This window comes from Ranitomeya imitator, chromosome 1 (assembly GCF_032444005.1).
Source record: "Ranitomeya imitator isolate aRanImi1 chromosome 1, aRanImi1.pri, whole genome shotgun sequence".
Lineage (NCBI taxonomy): Eukaryota > Metazoa > Chordata > Amphibia > Anura > Dendrobatidae > Ranitomeya > Ranitomeya imitator.
In genome coordinates, this window is record NC_091282.1 from 267,285,815 (window position 1) to 267,297,637 (window position 11,823).

General features: G+C 45.5%; 1 protein-coding gene across 1 annotated transcript; it reads left to right on the plus strand.

The window, feature by feature from the left end:
- The first annotated feature begins 202 nt into the window (after positions 1-202).
- On the plus strand, positions 203-10,934 carry LOC138662474 (uncharacterized). Its single transcript, XM_069748205.1, has 3 exons — positions 203-1,225; positions 2,429-2,624; positions 10,817-10,934. Exons 1-3 carry the CDS (start codon positions 259-261, stop codon positions 10,932-10,934), a joined length of 1,281 nt encoding a protein of 426 aa, XP_069604306.1. The 5' UTR covers positions 203-258.
- Positions 10,935-11,823: the final 889 nt, after the last annotated feature.

Here is an 11,823-nt window from a genome sequence, read left to right on the forward strand (position 1 = left end):
TATTGAGAAACATCATAGAATAAGCCAGATAAACAATTGAATTTAATAGAAAAGAACTAAAAGAAAAAGAAAAAGAAAAAACATATAATTAATAACAGCTAAAAAATTTTATATATCCAATGTAATTGCATGGGATTTTTCTTGCTAGTAGTCCCTGCACAGGCACAGGTGGTTAGTTTATAAACACGCTGTGTATTGTTCATCAACTTTGGTTCTAATTGTTGCTGTGTATTTTCACAGAAATATCCTTGATTAACAATGGATTACAGAAATAGGGATGCTACCTGGCAGGTTCAAGCTGCCCAGGTTTTTGATGGTGATGCTACTAATCTGATGACGGGTGTTCAGGGTGATGTGAGTGGCTTACAAACGCAGATTAAACGCCTACTACATAAACGCACTAGGATGTGGTGGAATAGAGCCCTCTTGGAGAACTATTTAAAGAAAAAAATCATTCCACGTGGCTTGAGGATTCAGGTGTTTCCATCCTTTCCAGTGAGTGATGAAAATTTTATAACGAAATGGGAAGAAGTCTGCACTAAATCATCTCTTCAGTTTATGGAACTATTAATTGAATTAAATAAAAAATCGGTTTTGGCTGTGGAAGTTGAAATTGATGAATTATTTGGTAGTCTTAAGGAGGTATCCTCTGTTGAGAATTTGACCACGTTTAACACGAGTATGGATAAAAATTCAGATGAATGGGAAAAACAAATTAAAACTATTCATGCCAAAAAAATATCACGAGACAATAATGATTACCAACAAGGTACGGTCTACAGATGGAGAAATAATGGTACTAGGAGGCAAAGATCTGTTTCATTTTCGTCTGTTTCATCTTCGGGTGATACTTCGGATACGTCACACCCTATGAAAACCAGGTTTGGGAATGATAATAAAAGAAAGAAGGAACAAAGAACGGATGCTAATAAACGCATTCCTGGTCCCAACCCACGGAGCGATTCCTTGAAGGTGATCAATTTATCTGACCATGTATTTAGTAATGAGGAAATTGAGGTTTTATCTAAGGGTCTAACTTTCTCTCCTAGCACAAGATGTGATAAATTTACGGTTATTAAGGATCTGCACGTTTTTGGACGATCGCTACTTTTCAAAAAATGGTACCATAGTGAGGAGATCCAAAAACTATTTCCCTTACCATCTGAACAGGCAGCATTGAGGACATTGGAGGAGCTAGCTGTGGAGCATCAGGGTCCATCTTTGGGTAAGGTTCCCCCCTCTCTCCGCCCAAAATCCACGAGGTTCCCTCCCCTATCTGCTTGTCCAAATGTGGAGATTTTTATACAACTTGCTACTAGTGATCTGGAAAGTATACCATCACATATCCATCATAGTAATCTGACTGTCTCTCAGCACCAATGTATAAAACGCCTCAAAAACTTGAAAAATATTGTAATCAAACCGGCCGACAAAGGTGGAAACATCGTTGTCTGGCCCACTAAGTTATATGAGGCTGAGGCTCATCGGTTGCTGAGGGACACGTCGTGCTATAGAAAACTAACATACAATCCCCTATCTTCGTATAAGGAACAACTACGGAAAATCCTTTGGAATGCAGAGGAGAGGCATATAATTACCATGGAAGTACGTGATATCTTGATGGTCAAGGACCCACGAATATCAACACTATACCTTCTGCCTAAGGTTCATAAGAGTTTGCAGGCTCCCCCAGGTAGGCCTATCATATCTGGGGTCGGTGGTCTTACGGAGGGTATCGGGAGGTATATTGACTCGTTCCTCAAGCCCCTGGTGGAGACGATCCCATCGTATACTAGGGATACGTCAGATTTTTTAAAAAAGATCGACTCTATTCACATTGATGAGGATATGATCCTCGCCACCTGTGATGTGGAGTCTTTGTATACGAACATTCGCCACCAGGATGGCTTGAGGGCGGTCTCCTATTTTCTGACCATGACAGATTTATCGACCGATGATACTGAATTTTTATTGGTTTTGTTAGAATTTTTACTTACAAAAATTTTTTTTCTTTTTAACGGGTCCTTCTTCCTGCAGCTCCAGGGGACAGCAATGGGGGCGGCATGTGCGCCCTCTTATGCGAATTTGTTCCTGGGGCTGTGGGAGAGGGACCTGTTCTCGTCAGATCGGGGTGTGTCGATTGAGCGGGTCATTTTTTGGACCCGCTACATCGATGACATTTTCCTGATCTGGCGAGGTACTTCTTCTGAGTTAAATTCTTTTTTTCAAGTTCTTAATAATAATGATTTAAATATTCATTTATCGTTTAATTCCAGCTATCATCAGGTTGAATTTTTGGATGTTGTGGTCAGAAGGGGCCCTGATGGTTTGTTGTCCTCCGATGCCTTCCGTAAGGTCACGGCTGTGAACTCGGTCCTCCATGCTAGCTCCTCACATCCCCCTCATGTGGTCAACGCTGTCCCCACAGGACAATTTTTACGTATAAAGAGAATTTGTTCCGACACCTCGGATTTTGAGATCAGAGCTGAAGAAATGAAGGCCCGGTTTTTGGAGAGAGGCTACAGCAAAAGGTCCATCAAGAGGGCATATAATAGGGCAAGAAATACGGATCGCCATCAACTACTATATGCACCTAAAAAGAAGGAATTAAGTAATGAGGTAAGGTTGGTCACCACTTATAATTCCCATTGGAATAAATTGTACCAAATTATGGATAAACATTGGCCTATACTTCTGGCTGATCCTGTATTGAGGCTGTATCTGTCACCCAAACCATCATTGACAGCTAGGAAATCTCCGAGTTTGGGTGATATATTGGTTAGGAGTTATTATACACCTAAAACCTTTCCATCTTTCTTCCACTCTGACCAACAGAAATCACTGCCACCGTGGGGCTGTAAGCCATGTGGGAAATGTGTGGCATGCCCCAACGTTGTATCAGCCAAGGATTTCACCTCAACAGATGGACGCATATTCAAAATAACACATACCATCACATGTGTAACTACGGCTGTAGTTTATTATGCGTCCTGTCCTTGTACTAAGATCTATGTTGGTTTGACAACAAGAGCCCTAAAAATTAGAGTTAGGGAACATGTAAGAGACATTCTGGCAGCCAAAAATGAGGACAATATGGAGATTTTGAAAAGTGTGCCGAGGCATTTCAAACAATTTCATTCCTGTGATCCTACGGTTTTGCAAGTTAAGGGGATTGATTGTGTTCATCTGGATTTGCGGGGTGGCAATGTGGGACGGCTGTTAGCGCAAAAGGAGGCTCGTTGGATCTGGGAATTACGTACTATGTACCCGCAAGGCCTAAATGAAATGATTAGTTTTGCCCCCTTTCTCTGATCAACCCGTCATCAGATTTTTTAATGGCCTCGTCAGGGGTTTTTTATATTAATTTTTTTAAATTAATTTTTAGCTGTTATTAATTATATGTTTTTTCTTTTTCTTTTAGTTCTTTTCTATTAAATTCAATTGTTTATCTGGCTTATTCTATGATGTTTCTCAATATTCCATGAAGAGGACCCTAGTAGCAACTGTGGACTTTTTGGAACTATGAATTCTTGCACATTATGGCACTTTATGAGCGAGTGCGCTCTTTTAATACATCAGCTTTCATCTGTGTGTGTCATTTTTTCACTTCTGTATATTTATTATGCTCAAATGTCTTGTTACTATTTGATTAATAATGCTTTTTGTATCACTATGTACTGTCGGCACATTGATATAATTGCATCTACTAGCTGCTGCTATCATTTAATTTCTGTATTTACTTTTCATGTTTTGTGACACATATATTATTCACAATTACATTTTTTCACTTTTGTCATTTTTTTATTCATATATTTATTGTCTGCATTGTATGATAATGTATTACAATCATCGTTAATTATGCACTTTATAGCAGCTTCCTTGTGTTTCTATACGGTGTACCTGGATCCTCTTTATGGCCAGTGCGCATGCCCGTTGTGTCAGCTTGTGCGCCTTTGCTGACGGCGTCTCCATCGCAACGTTCCAGCGTGCGGGCAGTATCATCCCACGTTTTTGTGGGTGGTTCTTGCTCCGCCTCCTTGCGATGACGCACTCTGCGAGGTGTGCGCTTCCTGTTCCGACTGGGCATGCGCCGATATACGGCCGGCATTCAGTGTCTTTTGATGTTCTGTTTCCTATTGGGTGGCCAGTTGCATATATGCTGCTACAAATCCTGACGACGCCACTCCCCCGGAAGAAGGCACGCACGCCGAAACGCGCGTAGGGGTGGTGGCGCCGCAGACCTGAGGTATCTATGCCGCACTACTTGTATTTATTGTCCTATAAGCTAGCTTGGATGTGGGTGCTGGATGCTTTTTACCAGCGTAGTGTTATTTCCTATGTTTTGGATCACTAGCACACCAGTAATTGCTAGAGGGCTCTGTATTTGTTATTTTGAGCAATGTGTTAGCCTCCTATCTGCGGCCCCTGGTGTAGTTGTCACCTCCATTGTTTTCCCTCTATTATATTTATGTATTTTAATATTTTTCTTTGTATTTAATAAAGTTTAATCTTTTGATTATGATCCCCTCGTTTTGTGCAATGCTTATCTATAGGATATATCCAATGTAATTGCATGGGATTTTTCTTGCTAGTAGTCCCTGCACAGGCACAGGTGGTTAGTTTATAAACACGCTGTGTATTGTTCATCAACTTTGGTTCTACATAGAGGTGAAGTACAGATGACCTCTATGTAGCAGAAATGCAAGGTTGCTTTGAACGCCGACCACAGGGTGGCGCTCAAAGCAATCGGCCATCAACAACCATAGAGGTCTCAAGGAGACCTCTGGTTGTTATGGCGATGCACTGCTGACCCCCGATCATGTGACGGGGGTCCGCAGCGCGAGTAATTCCGGCCGCGCGGCCGGGAGCGCTAGTTAAATGCCGCTGTCAGCGCTTGACGGCGGCATTTAACTAGTTAATGGGCGCAGGCGGATCGCGATTCCACTCGCGCTCATTGCTCGCACATGTCAGCTGTACAAAACAGCTGACATGTCGCGGCTTTGAGGTGGGCTCACCGCCGGAGCCCACCTCAAAGCAGGGGATCTGCCAGCTGACGTACTATTCCGTCAGCTGGCAGAAAGGGGTTAAGGTGGGGCGGGTCGAATTGGAGGCCCAAGGAATTGTCATTGTTGATATTGACCACGTGAACATTACCCCATGATGACCATCGGTACTAATGTCATAGAAAATTGTCTTGCAGAAGTTATTGTCTTGTTGCAGCAGGTAGCAGAGACAGCTGGTCACAGTGAACAACGTGCCTTGCAGAAAGAAATCAGAGCCCTAATGCGGAGACAGCAGGTGGAGCTGACTGGTGGTGAAATTGGCCGGGTTACAGTGAGTGATTCGAATCCCTTTGCAATACCTCCCAGGAGTGAAATATTAATATGGTGTCGGGCAGCCATAGGCCTCGGGGGTAAGGACTATCAGACCCTGGTAGAACCTGTGTATTCAGAGAATAGGCCTACCCTCCTGACAGCCAGAGGGGTGGTTGACGTCCGCAAGGGGAGGGTGCCGGTGCGTGTTCTTAACTGCGGGGAGGAGGAAGTCCACCTAACCAAATATGTCACACTTGCCAAGCTGTTTACTGTTAATAATAGTGTGATACACGCACCCGGGCCCTTGGCTGCGTCCAAGTCGGTGGAGGACAACGGCTCTGCAGAGCAATCAAAAGATTGGTGTCAGGAATTGCATTTGGGCACTGATGCTACTCCATCTCACCAGATACAAGGGGCCTACAGGGTGGTTCACGAGTATGAGCGGGTATTCAGCAACCACCCCCTTGATTTCGGGCAGGAAAAAGGGATTCAACATCACATCCCCACCGGAGATCACCCACGTGTAAAGGAAAGATACCGTCCTGTACCCCCAGCTCATTATCAGTGTGCCAAGGACATGTTACGAGAGATGAAGGAGGCTGGGGTAGTGAGAGACAGCTGCAGCCCCTGGGCAGCTCCGTTAGTCCTCGTTAGGAAGAAAGATGGCACCATGAGGATGTGTGTGGATTATAGGCAATTAAACCGCATCACACATAAGGACGCATACCCCCTGCCTAGGATAGAGGAGTCCTTGGCCGCGTTAAAGTCTGCTAATTACTTCTCTACTTTAGATCTCACCAGTGTGTATTGGCTGGTTCCCGTGGCAGAGGCGGACAAGGAAAAGACAGCCTTCACGACGCCGATGGGTCTCTGTGAGTTCAACTACATGCCCTTCGGATTGTGTAACGCCCCGGGGACGTTCCAGAGGATGATGGAGTGCTGTTTGGGACACAAGAACTTTGAGACCGTGCTGCTGTATCTGGACGATGTCATTGTCTTCTCTAAGACCTATGAAGACCATCTGAAGCACCTGGCCGAGGTATTTGAAGCACTGTCCAACTTTGGCTTAAAGGTGAAGCCGTCCAAATGCCATCTGCTCAAACCCAAAGTACAGTACCTGGGCCATGTGGTGAGTGCTGAAGGAGTGGCCCCAGACCCTGACAAGGTCACGGTGATCAAGGACTGGCGGCAGCCCAGTAACCTTCATGAGGTCCGGCAGTTCCTCGGGTTGGTGGGTTACTACCGGAGGTTTATCAAGGACTTTACCAAGAAGCGCCATTGCAAGACCTGTTCGTGGGCCAGCCCAAGAAACCCAAGGGTAAGAATACCCCGTTGGATTGCCCCGAGAACGGCAACATCCTACTGAGGCGCATAGCAGGTTGGCTGTCTACCATACAACACCTAAGAAGGACATAGGAGGCAATCGTGGGAGAGGGGCGACACTAGGGTTCCAGAATAACTCCAGGCCTACTTGTCATAAAGGTGCGTCCTAGCCATAACATACCTGGGGGACGGAGAAGAGAAAGATCTAGAAAGAACGAGAACAGAAGTTGTGAGGACGATCCTGAATGCTCAGCAGGGAAGCACTACAACACACAGGCGCTAGTGGATAGACACTGATTTCCACCTGCAAAGGGAACTCTGGATGTGCCTTCGGACCAGCCGGTCTCAGACAGCCCTGTTGACAGTGCCCTGGATTGAGGATCCTGAAACCTTTAGTAAAAGGTAAAGAAACTGAACCCTGTGTCCTCGTTATTCCTCGCACTATGCACCATCACCCTTTATTGGACGCCCCTTAGCAGGGTCACGGACCGGGTCCAGCCACCGTGACATCCCCAGAACTGAGCCAGCAGAGGACCAGTACCGAGTAACCCATGGCCCTGTGTCTGGGGGTGCTCAACATACAGCGTACAGTGCAGAGCTGTATGTATACAGCGTACAGTGCAGAGCAGTGTGTATAAAGCGTACAGTGCAGAGAAGTGTGTATACAGCGTACAGTGCAGAGCAGTGTGTATGCAGCGTACAGTGCAGCGCTTTGTGTATACAGCCTACAGTGCAGAGCAATGTGTATACAGCCTACAGTGCAGAGCTGTGTGTATACAGCGTACAGTGCAGAGCAGTGTGTATGCACTGTACAGTGCAGCACTGTGTGTATACAACCTATAGTGCAGAGCAGTGTATACACACTGCTCTGCACTGTAGAGCAGAGCAGAACAGTGTATACACACTGCTCTGCTCTACAGTGCAGAGCAGTGTGTATACAGCGTACAGTGCAGAGCAGTGTGTTTACAGCCTACAGTGCAGAGCAATGTGTATACAGCGTACAGTGCAGAGCTGTGTGTATACAGCGTACAGTGCAGAGCAGTGTGTTTACAGCCTACAGTGCAGAGCAATGTGTATATAGCGTACAGTGCAGAGAAATGTGTATACAGCGTACAGTGCAGAGCAGTGTGTATGCAGCGTACAGTGCAGCGCTGTGTGTATACAGCCTACAGTGCAGAGCAATGTGTATACAGCGTACAGTGCAGAGCTGTGTGTATACCGTGTACAGTGCAGAGCAGTGTGTATACAGCGTACAGTGCAGAGCTGTGTGTATACAGCCTACAGTGCAGCGCTGTGTGTATACCGCGTACAGTGCAGAGCAGTGTGTATGCAGCATACAGTGCAGCGCTGTGTGTATACACCATACAGTGCAGAGCTGTGTGTATACAGCATACAGTGCAGCGCTGTGTGTATACCGCGTACAGTGCAGAGCTGTGTGTATACATCGTACAGTACAGAGCAGTGACAGAAACAGAAACACATGGGCTACTTGCACAATGAACAAGTCTGTAGGAACCTGTTCACACACCACCAAGAAACTTGAAGACACAAAAGAGCACAGTGAGGTCAAAAATACTCTGTTGTAAAAAATCACAGTAATAAGCAAGAGCTAGTCAAAAGATGGAATAAACAGAGTATTTAGTTGATACGTTTTTTTGCAAAAAAATGTATACTAAGCAGCTCCACCAATCATCAAGGTATACCCATATAGAGCAGTCCTACCTAATGTATATATATATTTTTACAACAGAGTATTTTTGACCTCACTGTGCTCTTTTGTGTCTTCAATTTTCTTGATGGTGTGTGAACAGGTTCCTACAGACTTGTTCATTGTGCAAGTAGCCCATGTGTTTCTGGTTCTGTAATTGTTCTCTTGTTTCTACAAGACTAGGGAGTCCACCACTCCTTATGGGTCATGTGCATCAAAGCTGTTCCATCCAGCATGTCCACATGGATATTCCCACTCTGAACCCTGCTTATACAGGTACTATACAGATGATCAGGTTTTTAAATACATCAGATAGGGATTATATACATTAGGTAGGACTGCTCTATGGGTATACCTTGACTATTGGTGGAGCAGCTTAGTATACATTTTTTTGCAAAAAAACGTATTAACTAAATACCCTGTTTTTTCCATCTTTTGACTAGCACTTGCTTATTACTGTGATTTTTTTTACAACAGAGTATTTTTGACCTCACTGTGCTCTTTTGTGTCTTCAAGTACAGAGCAGTGTGTATACAGCCTACAGTGCACAGCTGTGTGTATACAGCATACAGTGCAGAGCAGTGTGTATACAGCCTACAGTACAGAGCAGTGTATATACAGCGTACAGTGCAGAGCTGTGTGTATACAGCGTACAGTGCAGCGCTGTGTGCTGTGTGTACACAGCGTACAGTGCAACGCTGTGTGTATACCGTGCACAGTGCAGAGCAGTGTGTATGCAGCATACAGTGCAACGCTGTGTGTATACCACGCACAGTGCAGAGCAGTGTGTATACAGCGTACAGTGCAGCGCTGTGTGTATACAGCGTACAGTGCAGAGCTGTGTGTATGCAGCCTACAGTGCAGAGCAGTGTGTATGCAGCCTACAGTGCAGAGCAGTGTGTATGCAGCCTACAGTGCAACGCCATGTGTATACAACGTACAGTGCAGAGCAGTGTGTATACAGCGTACAGTGCAGCGCTGTGTGTATACAGCGTACAGTGCAGAGCTGTGTGTATGCAGCCTACAGTGCAGAGCAGTGTGTATACAGCCGACAGTGCAGAGCAGTGTGTATACAGCCGACAGTGCAGAGCAGTGTGTATGCAGCCTACAGTGCAACCCTATGTGTATACAACGTACAGTGCAGAGCTGTGTGTATACAGCGTACAGTACAGAGCTGTGTGTATACAGCGTACAGTGCAGAGCAGTGTGTATACAGCGTACAGTGCAGAGCAGTGTGTATGCAGGCTACAGTGCAGAGCAGTGTGTATGCAGCCTACAGTGCAACGCCATGTGTATACAACGTACAGTGCAGAGCTGTGTGTATACAGCGTACAGTACAGAGCTGTGTGTATACAGCGTACAGTGCAGAGCAGTGTGTATACAGCGTACAGTGCAGAGCAGTGTGTATACAGCCTACAGTGCAGAGCAGTGTGTATACAACCTACAGTGCAGAGCAGTGTGTATACAGCCGACAGTGCAGAGCAGTGTGTATACAGCCGACAGTGCAGAGCAGTGTGTATATACAGCCGACAGTGCAGAGCAGTGTGTATACAGCCGACAGTGCAGAGCAGTATGTATGCAGCCTACAGTGCAACGCTATGTGTATACAACGTACAGTGCAGAGCTGTGTGTATACAGCGTACAGTACAGAGCTGTGTGTATACAGCGTACAGTGCAGAGCAGTGTGTATACAGCGTACAGTGCAGAGCAGTGTGTATACAGCCTACAGTGCAGAGCAGTGTGTATACAGCCTACAGTGCAGATCAGTGTGTATACAGCCGACAGTGCAGAGCAGTGTGTTTACAGCCTACAGTGCAACGCTATGTGTATACAACGTACAGTGCAGAGCTGTGTGTATACAGCGTACAGTGCAGAGCTCTTTGTATACAGCCTACAGTGCAGAACTGTGTGTATACAGCGTACAGTGCAGAGCAGTGTGTATACAGCCTACAGTGCAGAGCAGTGTGTATACAGCCTACAGTGCAGAGCAGTGTGTATACAGCCGACAGTGCAGAGTAGTGTGTATACAGCCGACAGTGCAGAGCAGTGTGTATACAGCCGACAGTGCAGAGCAGTGAGTATACAGCCGACAGTGCAGAGCAGTGTGTATACAGCATACAGTATCGAACCGCTGTGTCAAGGCGTGGAGAAGTCAGGGAAGAAATGAGGAATCCAGCTCGAGATATTGAAAAAACTCTTTTCTTTATTCACTTGAAAAATGTGTTCCGTAGAGGATAAAAACATCAGCCATCACAAAGAATAAAATGCGATATCAATGCGTTTCTGGTGATCAAACACCCTTAGTCATGATATCCAATGTGTGGCTGCTCCGGTCCTGTTGCTGCTGTCGTGGTGCTGCCTGACTGCTGTGCAGTTGGACTGCTGCCTGTAATGTAAGTATTGGTGTTCATTGTTAATTTATTTTGTTTTTGTTTTCAGTTTTACTTTCTTTTTTGTATTTCATCTATAGGTTTTACAACATGAGGAAGGACAACGTGATATCAATAATGATGTCCTTATTCAAGCAGTGCAAGAGCGAGCAGCGTTGTGGGACCCCCGTGATCGGAATCATTCCGATTAAGTTTTGATCCAACGACTCTGGGAAGAAGTGGCTAGATCACTGTTGGATGATTGGGACCATGTAAGGCCACAAGTCAGAAAGGATTTTCTTAAGTATTTCAATGTGGTCTTACGTGTCGGTTTTGCTGTAAATGTTGTTGTCTTTTTACAATTTTTTTTTTTAAATCCCCCCTTCACAGTAAAGAGAGTAAAAGTTCGTTGGCGTTCGATGAAGGATCGCTTCAATAAGGACATGAGAGAGGAGATGCGGGTTCGAAGTGGTGCTGCTCAAAAACTCAGAAAATATAAATACCATAAGCGGCTTTATTTTCGGAGGCCTGCGCTTGCTCAGCGAACGTGAGTATCTTTTGTGTTGTCTTACTATTATTTAAACTTTTAATTTTTTTTACTAATGTTTTTCATTTATTTTCCACACAGAACCTGGTGCAGCACCACACAACCTGGATCATCCTCTGTTGGAGCGGCCCTTCATCGACCAGCCAACGAACAGGCCCAATTCCCAATCCCAATCATCCACCAGCGATGGAGCAACCAGGCAGGCTTCACAGGCTGGGGAACAGGAAGCCGGTCCACCTGTTTTTCCCCTCTCCCAGCCCTTTGCCACTACTTTACTTGGGTCTGCTTGCCAGCGGCAGAGGGCTTGGGAGAGGTCAGTCATACCTGAGTTTATGCGCTTAAGCTCGGTCTTCCAGGCTGGGATGAAGGCGGTTGTAGAAAGACTGGATAGTGGGTTCACTCAGGTGAACGCACTTTTCCAGGACGTCCACAGACGCCTTGACCGCCTGGAAGCTGACCTTAATAGACCGGCGCAACATTATTTTTCTGCTACAGAACGGGGCGTGACAGAAAATTTTAGTCCTGATCTCCAGCTCTATGTGATGAAGGCCTGTCAGGCTG